This window comes from Phacochoerus africanus, chromosome 10 (genome assembly GCF_016906955.1).
Source record: "Phacochoerus africanus isolate WHEZ1 chromosome 10, ROS_Pafr_v1, whole genome shotgun sequence".
NCBI lineage: Eukaryota > Metazoa > Chordata > Mammalia > Artiodactyla > Suidae > Phacochoerus > Phacochoerus africanus.
Window position 1 is genome coordinate 126319030 of NC_062553.1, and position 22752 is coordinate 126341781.

At 37.4% G+C, this 22752-nt stretch overlaps 1 protein-coding gene and 1 pseudogene across 1 annotated transcript in view; both read right to left on the reverse strand.

The window, feature by feature from the left end:
- GRID2 (glutamate ionotropic receptor delta type subunit 2) overlaps positions 1-22752 on the reverse strand; it is a 1319580-nt gene that overhangs the window by 478310 nt on the left and 818518 nt on the right. Inside the window, exon 7 of the mRNA XM_047798305.1 lies at positions 20154-20315. Within this exon, the coding sequence (XP_047654261.1) occupies positions 20154-20315 (162 nt within the window). The remainder of the gene's footprint in view (positions 1-20153; positions 20316-22752) is intronic.
- On the reverse strand, positions 14232-18223 carry LOC125138111 (DNA replication licensing factor MCM4-like; annotated as a pseudogene).

Here is a 22752-nt window from a genome sequence, read left to right on the forward strand (position 1 = left end):
GTCTGTTATATGTCCTACTTCATCTGTGTCTTGTAGCCCATCATATGACACTGGGTGCATAATAGCTATTCAAACAAATTATCCCTCATTCATTAATTTAAACATTTAATCTATTTCATTTTTACAAGTAATAATCATCAAAACTGATCCTCTACTGTTATTTTCTAATAAGCCAGTTCTCTTTTATTATCCAGTTTTATTAATAAAAATATCTCAAATTTGAAATATCTGTGCTCTTCTCATATATGATTTAAGAGTTAATAGCTTGGATTTTGAAGTCAGGCTTCCTGGATTTAATCAATGGCATCAGCAACTACTAGCTGTGCAAACCTGGCTAAATCATTTAATTTCTCTATGCCCCAATTTTTACATCTGTTAAATGGAAAAAATAATAGTATCTACCCAGAAGATTATTATGTCTTACAATAGGTAAAAAGAATATAGAAGAATGTTTGATAAGTTATGAGACCTTAATTACTATCAGCATCATCAGCATCATCATTGTCATCTACATGATTATTTCATTCTTTACTTTTGGAAGGTTTTTAGTTCCACTAGAAATTATAGGCATGCTCCTGATTTTGTTGAAAAGTTTTACAGGGGTTGCAAAATTTCTCATACGCTTGAATATTTACATGACTTGAAAAATGTTTTTGGAAATTTGACTTAATTATATTTCATTTATCCTGGAGGGGAAAAAGAATTAAAGTGGCCGTCTAGTATCTATTCACCCTTTTACTGATGCGTGTGTGTGTGTGTGTGTGTGTGTGTAGTGGGGGGAATAGCTGGGAAGAGAGAAAAAAAAGAGGTAAATGAGTCTACTGCCCCTGTCAACTGGAGCTCCAGGTAACAAGACTAGTAATATTTACTATGAAGAAGAGTTTTCTCTATAAAAGCCCTTAGTGGGATGTCCCAGACTAAGGAATTATTGTAGTAAAAAAAACCCTTCATCTAGTTTACACTTTTTAGGGCAAAAATGGAGATATTTCATAATATAAATGCTCCCTGCTGTGTGAGGTAATCCTGCAAAACCTTTTTTTTTTTTTTGGAGACAGAAGGCACATGTATAACTAATGTGGGAAGAAAGGACTTGGGGAACCATGGAGGATTTCCAATAATTTCTCTTTTGTGATTTCCTGTATCTTTGATATGAGTAAACTAACCTATACTTATAAGTCAATCTGATCCAATTATCACTTCAGATTTCATAGATTGAGATAAGTACAGTGGATTTTATTATCATAAATATCTCCAAATGTCAAATACTAGAATTTGAAAAATACAGCTTATATTACTACACATAGTTAAAACCATTGGTATCCAGACATCTTTTTATAAGCACTTTTCTTATCCTCAGTTACACATCTACTTTAGGAATATCTCCAATTATATCAGAATCTTACATTTCTAGGAAAAAAGGAAAGATATTGTATATCAATATGATTATTACATTGCAAAAATGCTATACTCCTGAAAATTTTAAACTTTTAATAATAGACTGCCTAGCACTGTATTATTATTGTTCTCCATCAATTCCCAGGTGGACACTCTGGGCCAGTGTCTTTTTCTGGCTCACATCTGGTACCAAGCAACTTAGCCCACATTATACAAGGTATAAAACCCCATAAATGAGGGAAACTGGATTTAGTTCACTGTGGCTTCTACTTATGTTTTCCAACTTTTTGACTTTATAATTTATTTTCTTTATGTTATATTCTTAATGAGCTGTTAGCATATGTAATCAGTGAAACCTTCCTTCATATATATATAAAGGATGCTTGAGAGGTCAGTATATCAAGTAAACATCCTTTAACTGAGTCCCCTTCTTATTGGACTCAGACGTAACCTCTCTGATATTTGATTTCCTAAGAATATACCTATGTTTCTGAGGTTTTTTTTTTTTCCATCTATCCTCAGATCAATATTGAAATAAGAGTGTTGGTAAAAATGTGTGCTGTGTGATGGCCAGGTGGTAAGGTGCAGGCATTATCTTTGTGCATGCATAGTTGTGGGCTTTTAAAAATCTCTTGATACAGCTGATTCTAGACAAAATAAGCTAATGGGACATTGATAGTATGAATAACACATATAGATAATTTTTAAATGTCCATTAAACCGACGGTGATGATTGCCTTTAGAGTAATTTTACTTGGTATTTTGAAAAATACCAAGTAAAATTAGTTTGGATTTCATCCTACACATTCTATTTACAAATACAAGTGGGTATCAAACATAAAAAGCAAAAGAGAATAAAAATAAAAAGAGCAGATCAAAGGTTGGAAATAATTCACCACTGGATAATCAATTCCTGAAAAGACACAAGTCTGATGTCCCCTTATGGATAAAATAAATTGGAAAAAAGAAGATAAATCATTTACTGGGAATTCATTTCACTCTCTTTACAAGGCAGAGGATTTTTTCCCTGAGTTCGAAACTGCAACATAACAGATATACTTTTGGAAGATCATACGGAACATCAAATATTTATGACACTTGACTAATTTCCTTATACATATTCCTAGGTTCCTTAGAACCTGCAGACATGGTTGGTAACTAAGGATACCTGTTAAATAAATATGAGCCCAGCAAAGCAGTGAACACACTGGGAGATGCCAGGCTCAGTAGTGCTCTGATGCCCTCATGTTTCAGAAGTTAATTTTTCATTTTTAAGTGAGAAAAATCTCTGAGAGAAAGAAGACACTACATCTTCTACCCAGAAAAGAAATACAATATGTAGATAAATATTAGAATACAATATGCCAAAATATAAAAAAGTATAACTTAATTCATATGAAAATTTAGGAAAATTTGAGCTGCTGTATGACATTTACATGTGTATATGTACAAATAGATATATACATATATATTTACAAATATGCATATACACTCAAATATTCATTCATAATAGAATGTGAAGCAAATGGAGCAAGAAATAGGAGGCTACTAGCCCTTTGATCATGTTATCTACATCTCAGAGAAGAAGATACAGAGGTCAAGACAGCTAGTTATTTAAGGAACCTGAACTTAAACCTCCATCTAATGCCTCATACTTTTTCCTCTGGACTATATAAGTTGCATGTCCAACATAACATAAGCATATCACAGTGACGGCTCATAGAATGGAGGTTGAACAAAATTAAATTAACATTCACACCATTTGATTTCACTTTATTATTTAAATGTCCTGAAGTTGGAGTAGACATTGATGAGTCCAAAAGAAGACTATTCCAAAGGCATTCACTGCATTTTTCAAAGGTCTTGGGACAAAAAGTTTATTTGCACACATTTTTGTCAAAAGCCTAGTTTATATTCCAAATCAGTAGTGTTTCTATTAAGTCACATGATGTTTTCCTAAATTCTCTCTTTCTCCTTCAGGTTTATAAATTTTAAAGGGCACATAGGGCTTAACATGAAAAGCAAAGAAATATGTTTTCTTACTTTAAGTACACAAGATTTTAAAAACCCACCAAGGGGGAGATCAATCAAGATGAAAGAGTAAGAGGACATGGAACTCACCTCCCCCCATGAATACATCAAAAATATAACTATTTATGGGATTATTCTCACTGAAAACTAACTGGAAAGTGACAGAAAGACTCCTACACAAACAAGGCTGTAAGAAAGATTCACATGTAATCAGGTAGGAAGAGAAGAGAAATAATCAGGTTAGGACCTGTGTTCCTGGGAAGGGGCTCAGAGGAAAAGGGAGGTTACATGGGCAGACATCCTCCCTGGGGAGTGAGCAAATCAAGTTACATCTTGGACACCCCTGTCTTGAAGTCTGACAAAGGTAGACAACCCCCCTTGGCTGGCTGGAGGGTTTCTGGGACTAACAGGAGGCCTGTAGGAAGCCTGAATTCAGTTCATGAAGAGTATGCATGTTCTAGACTGCTGCTGAGGCAGGTTGGAGAAGGCAGATTGAGATTGCATGAGCAACTGCTCAGTGTTCTGTGACTGACCTAGCACTTGCCTCAGCCTGAGACTATCAATACTCCAGACCTATTTATTTCAAATCACAGCTCTTCCCTGAATTTAGGACTATCACAACTGAGGAAAGAGCTAGCCTTGGAACACAGAGGTGACCCAAATATGAGGCAGCATCTGAGCAGTGAGGGGACAGCCATTTCTGGCATATGAGAAGCAGCTTGGACCTCTGTCTAAGTCAACCCACTGTAGCCCATGCTCATCACTAGCCAAGAGCCTACCTAGGCCCTCCTGCTCCAATAATGCTCCTCTCTGGGGTAGGGGTTCTGAAGCTGGAGAAGGCAGAGCATACACTTAAAAGGAACGGGGCCACCTTGGACCTTCAAGACTTCTGCTCCTGCAACTTTGGATCTGACCTCATCTCAAATAGGGCAGTGATAGCCACCAAGCAAAAGAGAAAGAAGCCTTTCCTCATACCTGGCCCTGGCTCTAGCCCCTCCATCTCGAACCCCATCTCTTACCAAAGTGACAGCTATCATCACACCATGAAGAAAAATGTGTTTTGCATTCATATCAAATCCAGCTCTTCTACCCAAGGCACTGGGCACACACAGCTTATATGCTCTCACATTAGGACACCCTTGAGACCAGAATAGGTAACTGTTTCACCTAAATTCATAGAAACAGAAAGTTAAGCAAAACAAGAGGACAGAGGAATTGATCTTAATTGAAAGAGCAAGAGAAAACATCTCAAAAAATAATGAAACAGAAATAAACAATTTACCAGATAAAGAATTTAAAGCATTAGTAATGACAATGCTAACTGAACTGGGGAAAAGAATATATGAGCACAGAATTTCCACAAGGGACTAGAAAATATAAAAAAGAACCAACCAAACTGAAGAATACAATAACCAAAATGAAAAACACATTAGAAAAAATGAATAGAAGACTAAGTGATACAGAAGAAAGCATAAGTAATCTGGAAGAGAAAATAAAAGGAAATCGCTCAATCAGAATAGCAAAAAGATAAGCAAATTAAAAAATGAGAATAGTTTAAGAAATCTCTTGGATTATATCAAGCATACCAACATCTGCTTGGGGTCTAAGAAGGAGAAGAGAAAAAGAAGAGGTTCAAAAATATATTTGATGTAATTATAATTAAAAACTTCCCCAAACTGAAGTGAACAGATATCTAAGTATAGGTAGCACAGAGGGTCCCAAACAAGATGTACCCAAACAAGATGTACCCAAACAGATTCACACTAAGACATATCATAATTAAAATGGCAAAAGCTAAAGAGAGAATTCTAAAAGCAGCAAGAGTCATATACAAAGAAACCCACATAAGGTTATCAGCTGAATTTTCTACAGAAATGTAATACTGTAGGACAGAAGGGAGTGACATGATACATTTAAACTGCTGAAAGGGAAAAATCTGCAAACTAGGATACTCAACCCAGCATGATTAAAATTTAGAATAGCAAGAGAGATAAAGAATTCTCAGACAGGCAAAAACTAAAAGAGTTGATCAATACTAAACCTAGTCCAAAAGAAACGCTAAAGGGGTGTTCTCTAGGTGGAAATTAAAAGGCTACAATAAGAAGTAAGAATCTATAGAAAAGGAAAATTCCCACAAGGAAAGGCAAATGAATAGTAAAGGATAAAAATCAACCACCTAAACAAGCCAGGGTGGCTATTGAAAGACAAAAAATTGTAAAAGTAACTCTAACTACAAGAAACATGAAGATGTAGAATATGACATAAAAAACAAAAATGTATGGGCAGAGAGTACAGATAAAGAGACTTGTGGCTGCCTGATGGGAGGGGGAGGGAGTGGGAGGGATCAGGAGCTTGGGCTTATCAGACACAACTTAGAATAGATATACAAGGAGATCCTGATGAATAGCATTGAGAACTTTGTCTAGATACTCATGTTGCAACAGAAGAAAGGCTGGGGGAAAAATATAATTGTAATGTATACATGTAAGGATAACCTGACCCCCTTGCTGTACAGTGGGAAAATTAAAAAAATTATTAAAAAAAAAAACACACACCCCAAAAAAAAGATCTTTTAGAATATGTTTGAATTTAAATGACTACCAGTTTAAAAAAAGTAGATATGTCAACATATATGAACCTCATTGTAAGCACAAATCAAAAAACCTATAGTAGATACACAAAAACTAGAAAGAAAATAATATGTGTATCACTAAAGAAAATCACATCAAATGACTAGGGAAGAAACAAAAAGAAGGAAAGAATAGAGAAGAACTATTAAAAACAACTGGAACACAAGTAATAAAATGGTAATATGTATATACTTATCAATAATTACTTTAAATATCAATAGACTAAATGCTCCGATCAAAGTACAAAGGATGGCAGAATGTATTAAAAAAAAATACCTAACTATATGCTGTTTACAAGAGACTCACTTCATAGCTAAAGACTCACAGAGATCGAAAGTGAGAGGATGGAAAAAGATGTTTTAAGAAAGTGGAAATGACAAGAAATGACTCATCTTAGACAAAATAAAATTTAAAAAACAAAGTTTACAACATAAGACAAAGAAGAAAATTATATAAAGGTAAAGGAATCAATATAAGAAGAGGATATTACACTCTTTAACATATGTACACCCAATACAGGAGCACTTAGGTATATAAAGCAGATATTAACAGACATAAAGGGAGAAACTGGCAATAACGCACTAATAGCACGAGGATTTAACACCCCACCATTAATCAATGGGAAGATCATCCATACAGAAAAATCAACAACAAAAGACAATAGTGGTCTTAACGATACAGTAGACCAGTTAGAATTAAAAGCTCTCTAAAAGATAATCCACCCAAACCCAGCAAAATACATTTTTTTCTAGTGCACATGGAATGATCTCCATGACAGATCACAAAATGAGTCTCAATAAATTTAATAGGACAGAAATTATATTAAGCATTTTTTCCAACCATAATGATATGAAACTAGAAATTAATTACAGAAAGAAAAGTGTGAAAACATAAACACACGGAAATTAAAAGCATGCTACTACAAAAGCAATTGGTCAATGAAAAAGCAAAGAGGAAATCAGAAAATACCTCAAAACAAATGAAAATGGAAACACAACTTTTCAAGAACTGTGAGATGCAGCAAAAGCAGTCCTAAGAAAGAAGTTTATAGCAATACAGGCCTTCATCAAGAAACAAGAAAAATCTCAAACAACCTATCATAACCTCTAAAGGAATTAGGAGAGCAAAGCTCAAAGTCAGCAAAGGAAGAAAATAATAAAGAACACAGACAAAACAAATAAAATGGGTGTCAAAACCTATCAAAACTAATAAATGAATTCAGTAATGTTGCCAGATACAAAATGAATATACAGAAACATATTGCTTTTCTATGCATTTAACAATGAACTATCTGAAAGAGAAGGAATAAAATCCCACTTAAAAGTCCATCAAAGATAATTAAAGACCTAGGAATGAATTTAACCAAGGAAGTTAAAGACCTACACTCTGAAAACTATAAAACACTGACGAAGGAATTCGAAGATGATACAAAAAGTAGTAAGATATCTTGTTCTTGGATTGAAAGACTTAATACTGTTAAAATGGTCATACTACACAAAGCAATATACAGATTTAATGCAATCATTATTAAAACACCCATGACATTTTCCACAAAAATAGAACAAATAATCCTACAATTTGCATGGAACTACGGAAGACCCCAAATTGCCAAACAACATTGAGAAAACAAAACAAAACAATGCTGTAAGTATTATTCTTCTTGGCTTCAGGCTGTACTACAAAGCTACAACAATCAAAATAGTATGAGGAGTTCCCATCATGGCTCAGTGGTTAGCAAACCTGACTAGCATCTTTGAGGATGTGGGTTCGATCCCTGGCCTGACTCAGTGGGTTAAGGATCCAGCATTGCCCTGAGCTGTGGTGTAGGTTGCAGACACGGCTCGGATCCTGCAGTTGCTGTTGCTGTCGGTGTGGTACAGGCCAGTGGCTTCAGCTCTAATTGTACTCCTAGCCTGGGAACCTCCATATGCCTCGGGAGCATATGGGTGTGGGCCTAAAAAGACAAAAGACAAAAAAAAAAGTATGATTCTGGCCCCAAAACAGACACATAGATCAACAGAACAGAATACTGAGCCCAGAAATAAATCCACAGATCCAGGTCAATTAATCTATGACAAAGGAGGCAAAAATATAAAGTGGAGAAAACATAATCTCTTCAGAGAGTAGTGCCAGGAAAACTGGACAGCTACATGAAAAAGAATAGAACATTATTCACACTATATACAAAAATAAACTCAAAATGGATTAAAAACCTAAACGTAAGACTTGAAACCATAAAACTCTTAGAAGAAAACATAGGCAGAAATTCTGACATAAATCATAGCAATAATTTTATTGGATCTGTCTCTTAAGATAAAAGAAATAAGCCAAAATAAACAAATGAGGCCTAATTAAACTTAAAAGCTTTGGGAGAGCAAAAGAAACCACTGACAAAACAAAAAGACAACATACTGAATGGGAGAAAATATCTGCATATTATAAGACTGCTAGCGGGTTCATATCCAAAATACATAAACAGCTCATACAACTCAATATCAAAAAGATAACCCAATTTAAAAAAATGGGCAAAAGACCTGAACAGAGATTTTGCAAAGAAGACACGCATATGGTTAAAAGGGACTTGAGGGCGTTTCATTTGTGGCTCAGGGGTTAACAAACTCGACTAGGATGCATAAGGATACGGGTTTGATCCCTCACCTCGCTCAGTGGATTAAGGATCCGGAGTTGCCATGAGCTGTGGTGTAGGTTGCAGATGCAGCTTGAATTCCGTGTTGCTGTGGCTGTGGCATAGACAGGCAGCTGTAGCTTCAATTAGACCCCTAGCCTGGGAACTTCTATATGCTGTGGGTATGGCCCTAAAAAGCAAAAAAAAAAAAAAAGCACTTGAAAAGATGCTCAACATTGCTAGTCATTGAAGAAATTCAAATTAAAACCTCAATACTATATGGAATCACTTATATCTGGAATGTAATATACAGCACAAATGAACCCTTCCACAGAAAAGAAAATCATGGACCTGGAGAATAGACTCGTGGTTTATTGGGGGAGGGAGTGGGATGGGTTGGGAACTTGGGGTTAATGGATGCAAACTATTGCTTTTGGAATGGATTAGCAATGAGATCCTGCTGTGTAGCACTAAGAACTATGTCTAATCACTTATGACAGAGCACAATAATGGGAGAAAAAATAATGTATATGTGTATGTGTAATTGGGTCACTATGCTGTACAGTTGAAGAAAAAAAATTGTATTGGGTAAATAACAAACAAGCAAAAAAAAAAAAAAATCCCACAATGAGCTATCACCTCACATCTGTCAGAATGGTTATCATCAAGAAGCCTGTATTTTAAAAACGCTGGCAAGGGTGTAGAGAAAAAGAAACAATTGTACAGTGTTGGTGGGAATGTAAATTAGTGTTGCTATAAGGAAAACCATTAGAGAGATTCCTCAAAAAAACTAAAAACAGGAGTTCCCGTCATGGCGCAGTCGTTAACGAATCCGACTAGGAACCATGAGGTTGCGGGTTCGGTCCCTGCCCTTGCTCAGTGGGTTAACGATCCGGCATTGCCGTGAGCTGTGGTGTAGGTTGCAGACGTGGCTCGGATCCCGCGTTGCTGTGGCTCTGGCGTAGGCTCCGATTAGACCCCTAGCCTGGGAACCTCCATATGCCGTGGAAGCGGCCCAGAGAAATAGCAAAAAGACAAAAAAAACAAAAACAAAAACAAAAACAAAACCCCTAAAAACAGAACTAACATGTGATCCAACAAATATATTCCTGAGCCCATACACAAGAAAAAGAAAATAATTTGTATAGATACATAAATCCCATGTTAACATAAACATTATTTACAATCATCAAGGTATGGAAGCAACCTTAGTATCCATCAACAAATGAAAGGATTAAGAAATAGGATATATGTTATACAGTGGATTATTGCTCAGCCATAACAAAGAATGAAATTCTGCCATTTGCAAAAACATGGATGGCTCTATGGAGTATTATGCTCAGTGAAATAAGTCAGATAGAGAAAGAGAAATATGAATGCCATAACTTAGATGTGTAATCTTAAAAAAATTAATTAAACAAATGTATATACTGAAACAGAAATGGATTCACAGACATGGAAAACAAACTAGTGGATACCAATGGTGAGAGGGAAGGGGAAAAGTCAAGAAAAGGTGTGAGATAGATACAAACTATTATGTATACAATACATAAGCAACAAGAATATATAGCATATGAAAATATAGCCATTATTTTGTAATAACTTCAAATGGAATACATTCTATAAAAATATTGAGTCACCATGCTGTATATCTAAAACTAATATAAGAATGTAAATCAACTATACCTCAAAAACAAAATAAAAACAAAAAAATCAGCACTGACAACAACAAAAATTCCAACTTACTGGTTGTTTCTGTTCAAGCCAGCAGCCTAGACACCATCTTCTTCTTCCTTCTTTTTACACTCATATTAAATCACCAAATCTTATTCTGATCACCTAAATATCTCTTAAAGACATTCACTTCTACCTGTTTCTACGACTCACACCATTACCTGAGCTTCCTCTAAAATGAAGCTTCCACTTCCTAACTGATGTGGTCTCACATAGTCTGTCTTGGCCCAATGGCACCTGCAGAATGGATTCTCCACATAGTAACCACTGTGTAATCTGGTTTCGTCAACCTTCTATTTAAAATAACCCAGGGTTTACTATTTCCCCTCAAATAAAGTTTAGGAACTTTAATGTAGTCTACAAACCCCTTCACAATCTTTTCTCTATGTGTTTCAGCTAATGAAGAACCATGTTCCTATTCTGGCTCTATTCCATCCAACCCAGTCTTATTTCAGACGTCTGAATGTGCCAAACTCTCTTTCCTCCAAGCCTGCTAACATTCTATTGCTTTTGCACCAAAAAGTTTTCCTTCCCTATTACTGAAATACTCTTCCCATACTTTTTCTGGAAATGCCTATTCATCTAAAATGTTTCCACTTATCTGTCACTCTTAAGCCTAAGTAGGTCCTCCAGTCACATATTTCCACAACAGCTGGTGTTTCCCCTTTGGTAGAACTGATCACACTTGTAATTATTTTTGATAATTCTATTTTCCTTCCTTATTCTGTGATCTAACAGTACAGCATATGGTAGTTTTCAATAAATATTTGTAGAATGAATATATTACCGTATAATCATCAGAGTAATTACAATATTTTTGCCATTTTAGAGAATACTCATTTAGATAGCAACATGTGTCAATATATTTATTCTAGATATAATATGTATCAACATGCATCAAGTTGAGAAAATGTCTTGGTACTAAAAGATTTGAGATACTGCCACAAATATTGAGATATTCTATTTTCCAACATTAAGTATTGAAAATAACTACAAGGATTTAGCAGAGATTGATCAATTAAACCAATGTGGAAGTACTTGATATAAGGATCTATCAAATCTTATTGGCTTACTTGTGTAGAATACATAGAAAATGTCAGTGCTTTTATATGTAACTACATATTTTAGGTGTAATATTTTTCTTAGTTTTTTTTTCTTTCTTTTCTGCCATGCCCGCTGCATGCGTAAGTTCCCAGGCCAGGGATGGAACGTGTGCCACGGCAGTAACCTGAGCTGCTGTAATGATACCACCAGATCCTTAACCCACTGTGCCACAAGGGAACTCCAGTTTTTTTCTTTAGTTAAAAGACATACACTGGGGTGGGGGAAGGGCTGGGGGTTTAGGATGGAAATGCTATAAAACTGGGTTGTGATTGATCATTGTACAACTATAAATGTAATAAAATTCATTGAGTTAAAAAAAAAGACATATGCATATTCTTTCTAAAACCCAGCTCTGATTTTGCCATACCTATGCCCCCAAATTCTTTAAAGTTATTTATTTAGCTACAAAGTTATTTCCTTTCTCAATCCTTTTCCAGTCCGAACTATTCCATGTGTTCTGTGCACTCCAGTGTATTAATCCATCTTTGTCGGTGTCCGTGTGATTTATTCCAATAGATATATCAGGTAGAGTGCTTCCACCACCTGAAATATCCTCTTCTCCATAGCTTCACATATCTCAGTTAATTTTCAAGTTATGACGCTATCAGTTCCACACAAATTTTTCTAATCTATTTTCTCAGTTTTGGGTCAGGTTCTCCAGGAAACAGCTATGAAATAGAGATTTGCTGGTGAGCAGAAGGTTTACTTGAAGTGCTCCTAAGAAAAGCAACTGAAATGGAGTAAGAGAAGAGAGATTAGGTAGAGAGAGGGGTGAAAGTGCAATGCAACCGCAACAGCAGCTCAGGTCATCCCATGGACAGGTCTGACTTAGCCCAGATGGAGGCTGACATGCAGACCTTTCTAGTTCTGCAATGGCCAGTCGGTGGGTCCCCTTTTCCAGAAAGGGACTGGCACAGCTCCCTTCTGCCAAGGGTGGTTCTTGAACAGAGGCTTGGCTGTGTGCGCTCCTCCAGCCATAAAGCGGGCACGTTAGTGTGCCCCACAGTGCTAGAGACTCTTCCTAGATTCCACAGAATTCTGTGTTTACCACAGTTGGGGCCCTTTGTGGTCTCTCACCTTGAGGTATAGCTTTTTGTATACTTATTAGCCATTATTCACTCCTAGGCTCTCACTTCCTTTTTAGGAAATCACACAAAAAAGTTTGAATAATACATTCCACATTATACACATTTAATAAATATCAGCTCAAAGAGTGAGGAATACGTGAATGATCAAAGCGTACTCTTGGAAACCATTTCAATATTAACAGTAACTAAAAGTATAAAATGCCATTTAATCATAGAGGAAGTCTGTAAGTAAAGTGAGCCTGCCCATGTTGCATGGGTGTAATATTATTCCACAATCTGTAAGAAAGATGGTAGATCTATACAGATGAAATTAACTTCCAAATGTTCCAGGGAAGTGATTTTTCAGGTTGTGGTTCTGAGAACTGATTGTGGTGGAAATCCATCTGGAGGTCCTCTCCCAATCTATTCCAGAGCACATCAGCTTGTATTTGTTTCACTGATTTCATTGTTTGCAGTCAATAGCTTTGGAATAGTTCTCTTGCAGATATACCAATGTACACTCCAGGAAATTTGAAAAAGCCATATTAAAACTAAGATATGTCTATATAACATCAACACACGGTGCATATACTCTTGATTTCTTGGTGGGGTGTGTGTGTGTATTTTTTCTTTAGCTAAATGATTTTGACAGTGGTGAACAGACACTACTGCCATGAAAAACAGATAAATATGGTACACAGAACACAAAAATGGAAACCAGACAACTTGGTATTTAAAACTAATTTGCTGTGTAACCAACCCTTAATAAGTCATTTAATTTTTCTGAGACTCAGTTTTCTCTCCCTTAAAATTACTGAAAATGGGTTAGATTAACTTTATTTTACCTTGCTAAAGTGGCATGAATTACTAATAAACAAAAGTTGCAAGAACAAAAAATAGTAAGATAAAAATGGGATACACACAATTAAAAAAAAATCTCTTTTCAAATAATACTTGGAATACTTAATAGCAGAATTCTGTGTCATTTTTATTAAACTGAGATGGTGTTTATCACCAAAATTATACATGTTTGGAAGTTAAGGCAATTCGTCAAAAAATTATTTTATTATTATTTTAATTATCTCTATCATTTTTTGGGGAAAAATTTACATAGTAGGAAAAAGTGGCAGAAAACCTAAAACCTAATCATTTCTAATCACTTATTTCTGTTCTTATAATGGCCTCAAGAACAAGCCTCTGGAAGGTCTTGCACTGAATGCTACAACAGGGAAATGTGCTCTGGCTAAGTCTCATCTCATATTATAAAAACCTCAAGCACAAAATGATTGCTATTAGGAAGTCTAGCATAAAAACCAAGACGCAGACGTCTATCTTCAAAAAAGACTGATATTCTGCTATCAATATATAGATACAAATTGAAAGTACTGGTGCTATCAAAAAGCACTTCAGGAAAATTATCTGTGTTGCACATATTGTAAATTGGCATATTTTTACTTAAAATGTTAATAAAAAAAGAAAATGTGATTTTACTAAAGAAAACTGAATTCACATTACCAAAATTTTATGGAGCCAAATAATGACTTTAAGAATTTCTTTCTATTGGCCCACATGTGCACATACATGGAAGCAAATGCAATGCCCAAGGGCAGAGGAGCTGAGCACACAATGCTGCTCACAAGAGCTTCAGAGCAAGGCAAGCATTTTTCCAATCACTGTCAAGGTACTGGGTGCTTCTTCAAAGATATCTTGGGTAATTGCTATGTTAGATTGTCCCCAAACATCTTCAAAAATTGTGGGTATTTAGGGCTGGCGTTTTACCCTTAAGTAAAATGAGTGCTTTCAATGCTTCAGCTAACTCTTCTTTCCATTTAGGAGAGATGGCACTCATTCCTGCAGTAAAAATAAAAATGTCCACAGTTTCACTCTCGGGGTTAGTAGCAGACTGCTTAGAGCCTCTCTGTGGAGCTCTTTCACCTCTTCTCTATCAATTGTTTCAACTTTATTTGAAGATCATGCTTTAGCATGGGTTTCTGCTGAACCATTTGAATGATTCCAGCTGTTGCGAATATGCAGAAATCCTTCCTCAGCTACTACTGATCTTCCTCGTGTCTATACGAGCTTCAGTGAGCCTCTTGACTGGCTTACTGACTCCCAAACAGCGTGCTAGTGCTCTGAAGGCAGCACAGTCCTTCAGCACTGCCATGTCCACCAACTCCTCCTCCACCTGTTCCTTGCTCTGGGGATGGAGCCATGAGGAAGTGAGCTGGATGTGTGTCATGGCTTCATCCTGAGGCTCTAGCTTGAGGAAGATCAAACCAAATCTAAAGGATAACATGTGAAGCTGCTGGACATTTTCAATGGTGGTGTTTTCTAGCATCACATTGAGACTCAATAGGATTTGCACTGAAGCTGCTGCACTGAGAAGAGTCAGCTGTTCTCTGACTTTGAGCAATTCTGATCTTATACTTTCATTCATCTTCTCAAGTATCAGTACAGCAGATGCCACTGTCACGCAGGCTAAGAGCCCCAGTCTGCAGGGCCAGCTGCTTCCTCTCAGGGTCTTTCACTACATATGCTCTTAGGTCAGCTGTACTGGAGTGCCCCCCAGGTATGTACTGATCCCAGAGAATGAGGCTGTACCCACATTGCAGCAGCTGAGACTTGCTGGTCCCAGGTCACTGCACAGCAGGATGCTGATCTCAGCAGGAAATCTGTCTCTCCCATTCCTGTGTGGCTAAAATCCTTCCTTGTTCCCTGGAAAAGCCGAAGCAAGATTTTCTTTTTGAAATCTGCCTGTTCTTAAATGTTTGGAGCTGAGGCTGAGCAAATCTCTCATAAATGTCTGGTTTTCTGGAAAGTTCCTTAAGCAGTTCCACATGCTTCTCCGAATAAAAATTTTGTTCTGCTTCTTCATCTCCTTCATGCAGACGTTTTGCATCCATTTTCCCGTAATGAGTGACATCCACGAGGGTTTTGTAGACAGACTTCACATTATTCATCCTTGAATTGATTCAATAGGAACAGCTGGATAGATGCCTGTAATGTTCACTCTGTCCCCAAGTTGAACCTTGTCAACAACATCATTGTGAGCAAAAAGGATGACAGGGTGAGGCATCTGCCCGGCAGGCATATTTTTAGGAGATTCTTAGAGTTTGACCATCTGCTTGTCAGAGAACATGAGGCAGTGGTGGGTCAGCACCACACCGTGGGTGCTGTGGCAGCACATACATACACAGCCTCAGTGATCTGACCAGCTCTGTCTCCACTAGGATAGTGTGGGTGCCCACCTGGCACTGGAATAAGTCCCCAGTGCATCTCTGGAATCAGCTGGGACATCCTGGTCACCATGACACTGATGGTGATGAGCTGACTGATGTCCTCTGTATTCAGGTATCTCATATTCCTCATCTTCAACTCATTGAACGATCCTACTTGCATCTGATGTTCTAAGACTGAGTCAGGGTAACCATCCAGGGCCTCATTCGGTGCCATATTTTAACGTCGGGATAATCTCTTATGGGTCGCAGATGAGCTGTCCATACAGATTTTATCAAATGATTTTGTGTGTCCACAGTTTACACTGAAAAACGGCCCCCTTGAGAGTTCCCATTGTGGCTCAGTAGGTTAAGAACCTGACCAGTACCCATGAGGATATGGGTTTGAGCCCTGGCCTTGCTCAATGGGTTAAGGATCTGGTGTTGCTGTGAGCTGTGGTGTAGGTTGCAGATGCAGCTTGGATCCTATATTGATGCAGTGTAGGCCAGCAGCTGCAGCTCTGACTCGACCCCTAGCCTAGTCTGAGAACGTCCAGAGGCCACAGGTGTGGTCCTGAAAAGCAAAAAAAAAAAAAAACTAAAGAAAAATAAAAATGGCTCCCCAATAATATTAGTTTTCTCAAGTAGTTGCATGTATAGAGGTTCAGTAAGATCTATGGCAAATATTTCTTCTTTAAGCAGAGAGTCATTAAAATGCAGAAGAAATCTCTGTAATTTTTCTATGCAGATTGCCAAATTTACATTTGTTCCTTAAATCACAAGTTTTTGGCCTAGAAACTGCTCAAGGGCCGCCATATCTTCTGTTGTTGGCCCATATTGCAAATCTACCTGTGTGTTGACCCTTCTATGCACAATCCTAGATCAGGCCTCTGCCTCATGCGTGTGCTTCTAACACTGTGGGTTGGGGTTCCCTCAATCTAAGAGCTGGGGGCACCATATGTCAGTGGTGAACTAATGACAAAATCAAGAGGAATCAATGAAGAATGCATCAGAGGAGGCCGGAAAATAATGCATCCTGAACGGCAGGGCTGTTCAAGGCAGCACCAGGCCTGGCCAGCACCGCCTGCAGCTAAAGGCAGAATCCTGGCCCCATTGTCTCTGATGCGGAAATGTCAGAGCAGGGGAAAGAGCCACATCCAAAGCCCTCAAGGCTCCAGGTGCAGCTGGCCACGTGTGCTCCCAGATGCCCCAAGAAAATGTTTTCAAGTTTTAAAAAGTATTAGAATTAAGTGATGATACATTTTTTTGAAGATGTTACCAATATCTACTTGAAAAACCCAAGACAATAAACCACAAAGAAAGAAGAATCTGGAGTTAAGTATCCAAAGTCAATCAGGGCAGTCCCCAAATATATCAAACACCAGTAACTTCCTCTGGTACCTACTAGTTTAAACACATAATGGAAAGGGACCCTATTCATGATTGTGAGCAGACACACATACACACACGGATAAATCTTTACCGAGAGCTATAAAAAGATGACTATGTAAACAGATACCATGTTCATGAGAGGGAGGGCTCCATATTTTAAAAATTATAATTTTCACAAAAACAATCTAAAAAATCCACATAAATAACAACGGCATAGGGGTGCTGATACTATTTGGGAGAAACATACATTTGAGAAATAACCTCTTATTATTGAAAAGAGAAGAGAAATATGGAGGCACTCATCCTACCAATTCATAAAATAAATTATGAATCTACAATATAAGAGTCCCCTGGAAACCACCACCTCTCCCTTTACTGGAATTTATGTACTTGTATCAATTGCATTGTTTTTCAACTCTTTTTTTTTCCATCCATATAATGAGAATATAAATTAATGAAGGGACAGATATTCTTTCTTTTAATTCTTTGTCCTCCCTGCATTAGCACATAGGCTTTGTAAAGTGTACGTGGTGTGCCCTGCATACAGGCATGCAGTGGTTACTGGAATACAGTTAAGAATTTTATAACTAGAATATTCCCATTGTAATAAAGCACCTGACCTCACTGGTGATGTTTGGCTGCAGACTTCTTTTTAAGCCTTGCCCTCCCTTTCTTATTTGGCTCCACTGCTGGATAGGCTGATGAAAAAAGCCCATCCTGTACTTCCTTCTTTGACACCCCTGGGAAATTTAAGCCTGGAAAATCTCCAGCCCACATAAATGGGAGCCTTTCTTAGCCCTGTCCCTCAACCACTACACATGTCCGGCCCATTCACACTGCTTTGCTCACGCCATCTGGGACCTGCATGAGCCCACTCTACTCTCCCCAGGACTGCCCATGTGAGTAGTGAAATGTCTCTCAAATTTTCTCCTTGCGTGGAGTATCATCAGCCTTGATATCCGAATGGGACAACCCAAACCAAATACTCATACGAGACAAAGTAATATGCCTGGGAAAACGTACCTCCATTGTTAAGGCCAATTTGAAACATGAGCAAAAAATAATGAAATTGAACACTGGCAATTATATACATCATTCAAACTTAGCCTCGAGATACACAGAATGGATATATTCCTTTAAAAAGTACCACTGGGTTCAAAGTTTACAGGGGAAAAATATGATAATATCCTCCCCAAATAAAATGTCATTGTTATCACATTCAATCAGTTTTGATTACAAATTTTCTTTTCTTTTTTTTTTTTTGTCTTTTCTAGGGCCGCTCCCGCGGCATATGGAGGTTCCCAGGCTAGGGGTCGAATCGGAGCTGAAGCCACCAGCCTACGCCAGAGCCACAGCAACGCGGGATCTGAGCTGCGTCTGCAACCTACACCACAGCTCGTGGCAACGCCGGATCGTTAACCCACTGAGCAAGGGCAGGGACTGAACCCGCAACCTCATGGTTCCTAGTCGGATTCTTTAACCACTGCGCCAAGACGGGAACTCCAGATTACAAATTTTCTAACAGCAACATTTTACATATCGAATTGCTCCATAAGAAATACTTACATATTATAGTGTCTCTCTTTCTCTGCTACCAATACTTTCACTAAATAAGTGTCTCCTAAGCAACCTCCCAAGCTATTATTCTCTCTTTGTGAGACAGCTTTAGGAGAATGAATATATTCAGGTTCCTGCATCCTGGCCAAACTATGAATTAATAAATTGGCAGGATCAGAATCATGTTCAACAACCTCCCTTGGAGTCATACCTGCCAACTCTCGCAGAGATAGAGCTGGGGGATTTTGGCAACACCTTGAGTTTAGATTTGACTTATTCATTTTTCAGTTGAAAAATCCTCCTCTGCCAATATATTCAATACATTTAATTCCCAAGCACTTCTGTTGATAAGAGCCTAAATTCTCATTAAAGTGATTCTTCTGCACAGAGGATACAGTCCAGAGAGGAAAATCCAGGCTTTTTATCTTTTTGAAACATTTTTTTCCCCTCTCTTTCCTGGCTTTTGTACCTCTAGTTCTCTTTTAATGTTAATTTTTAGATTTTTTTCCTCTGGCTTTTCTAAATACTTCATGTTTCATTTGACTGGCTATTTCTCTTACTGTTTCAGGAGAAAAAGGCAAATGCATGCATAAAGAAAAAGGATGCATACAATGAAGAATATAAACTTCCAAACGACTGTCTCCTTTGTGTAAAGGGTACAGGAGAAATTTGTTTGTTTTATTAATCATTTCATTTTAAATCCAAGAAGCTGTGTGAGACAAATGGAAAATGCCAGCAAGGATGACATGACAAAGAGGCTAATAAACTGCAGGATGCTTATCCCTTTGAGAAGAGCTAAGCAACAGAAGCTGCCTTCTGGGAATGGAACAGGTAGCTGAGCCAAAGCAGGTCACAGCCAGGCTAAGTACTGCACTGACAGTGAAGAAGAAGAATGCCACAGAGTACCCAAAATAGTTCACAAATGCTGCAAAATATGAGCTGTTTATGAATTACATTTTTACTGTGAGATAAAATAAAGATTATCACATCTAATGTCTTACCATGTATCATCTAACTGAAAACCAGCTAGGTCTAGCATTTCTTTTATTTAGTGGATGGTGTAGTTTAAAGAAAAAGAAAAAACCTTTTGTACTTTGTGACAAGCACCAAAATAACTGGAGCATCTCTGACCCTAATGATATAATGAAGGTGATTTTAAATATCTTAATGACTGATTTTTACTTGCATAAAATTTCTTTATAAATAAATAAAGCTATCTGTTTCACAGACATATGTGACTTTCTGATCTTGCTTTTTATCCATTACACTGTTTTGTGCTTTGAACAGGTGTCAATATCTGTAAGGAGAAAGAAAAATTCTACCAAAAGATACCTAATCAAACAATGACTTATTGTTCCTCTGTATGAAAATTAGGCAGCGTGGAATGCTAGTCAGAAGTTACCTTCTTGATGGTCTCCAGCATGGAACGCCCTCCCTGCCAGGGCTTGGAGTTCTTTCTGATACATGACAAACTAGCCATGCTGTGCCACTTTCGGTCCTCCAGCTTCTTATGAAAAGCATTGGCAAGCAGAAGCACCGTGTCATATATATAAAGGTTTGAAATCTGAAAAGACATTAGACAGTAATCATTAGAATCACTGGCACCAACCCTCAAGAATAAGGAGAAAATGGTAAGCTCAGCTGCTTCCGCTCATGTCATAGCCGGCTGGTTTACTGGGTTATTTATTAAGCAGAAGGTGTCTTTTTTCATTCCCTGGGCAATTTTGCTATTGAGAATGAAGTCTTGTCTGATTGTATGCCTCAATTGCTTTTTCAGCTTATTTAGGTGTGAAAGAGAAGATAAAAAGAGAACTTTTGACAGAGGCAAGGCTGCTAGCGTCAGACCTTGGAAAATCACTGGTCCTTATTTCTTTCTGAGGAGGTAAAGATCTAAGGGCTTAAGACTGGAAGGGCAAACTGAATAATACATTTTCTGAATATGTCAAGTTCTTGCATTTTGGGTATTCAGATGAAGAAATATCAATGATCTTACATAGAAGATGAGCGTCTTAGGGACAGAAAAAAGGAAGCAGCCATCTGCCTGTACACGTATGTCTATGGAGATTCAATAATAAAAAAAAAAAAAAGAAGAGAGAGAGAGAGGCACCAGCATCATTCATAAGCATTACAATGATCAAGGATCTATAAAATATTATATACATGTGCATTGCAATTCATTATTGTGACAGATGCCCTAAATTGTTAACTATTTGTGAATGTGTGTTTACATTAATGATTTCTTCTAAGGTAATCATGTTATTATTTTCCCTCAATTTAGATTTTTAAATGAATTATAAAAATGCTAGGTAAGCTGTACTGCATTCCTAAGATTTGCCGGAACCACCATCCTTACTGTTAATTACTGATGCTGTTTATTTTTCAAATAAATGAGAAATAATATTTAATAAACACAGATATTTGCACCAAGAGATATCCAAAGTCAATAAAAGCAGTTAAAGTTATATTATTTCCTCTCTGAAGGAAAGATCCAATATAAAAGAAAACAAGAAATAAACATAGCTACAAAAATTAAATCCATTTTAAGCATTTAAATTTTCTCAGATTTTTTTTTTTAATCTTTTTCTTTTAGCGCCACACCTGCAGCATATGGAAGTTCCCAGGCTAAGGGCAGAATTGGAGCTGTAGCTGCCACAGCCACAGCCACAGCAACAAGGGATCTGAGCTGCATCTGAGACCTACTCTGCAAATAAGGGCAATGCTGGTTACTTAACCCAATGAGTGAGGCCAGGCAGTGAATCCACATCCTCATGGATACCAGTCAGGTTCATTACCGCTGAGCCACAACAGGAACACCATCAGATTTTTAAAAGAGTCTTGTTATCACAGTTTTTCCTGAAAACAAAGTGGACAGTACTTTGCCCTTTGCTTATCACTAATCGTGAGGGAATCTTATGAAATTTTCTGCCCACGTCACATCATAGTACTAAGCTTCAGCTATTAGGATGATGAGAGTTGGATAACTGTGAACAACTGTTAATAAGTACTTCCTAACAGTGTCTTCTGGGTTTTCTTCCATAACTAAGTAAATCTTTAATCATTTGTGTTTGTAGACCTTTCTTTAAAGAGACATTGAACAGTATTGCACCATGCAATAAGTATTATGCATTGAAAACTTATTCCATAGTGCATAAGAATAACAGTTCATTCTTTATAAGGAAACTTTAGGATAAGTTATTCTCATTTTCACCTCCCACACCCATCAGCCAGATAATTACTAGAGAGACTAGCAAGGTTGGCAATGAATAAAAAGTGAGACCTGAATTTAAAAGTAGCTTATGAATCCAACTTCATCTGAATTAGACCATGAAGACCTCAAAGCTAAACCTAGAAGAAATGTGAAGAATGCGAGCTGCACCCAAAAATCCAGGGCAAATCTTTTGATGATTTCTCAGTAACCAGCAATAACCTGACCTCCCCTGGCTCCACTGCTTTAAACTTGCTTTCTCTTATCTCTAGCTTTATTTTGTTTCTCCCTCGGACTGATTGCTTCAGATGGGTAGATGAGATAGTTGCGGGAGCATCCTTGGATGTCTCTTTATCTTTCTGCAATTAGTTAACTTCCTCTCATACTCAATGCATGGGTCCCAAGCTGGGTGAATCCTATCCTGACAATGTCTCAGGATTCTCCCCACTCCCAGATTAGTTGGGAAGTCCTCTTTTTATCTCTCATAATATTTATCACATACCTCTATTAAAGTATATCATAATGTTAAGGTTTTGCGCTTTTTTTTTTTAATCTGCTTTTCACACCAGAATAAGAGTTCCTTCAGAACAGGGATTCATATTGTACATATTTTTCCCCTTTGTACTTTTGTTTCCCTTATTTTTTATTTCTGCTTGACTTAATGCAGAGCCTAGCACCTATTTGGTTTATGATAAATAGCTATCAAAGAAGAGAAAGTCAAGTTTAATATCAGGAACTTTTAATAGAAGTCAAGCTGTAAGAAACTTGGCAACCTGGGTCCCATCCAAACCCAACA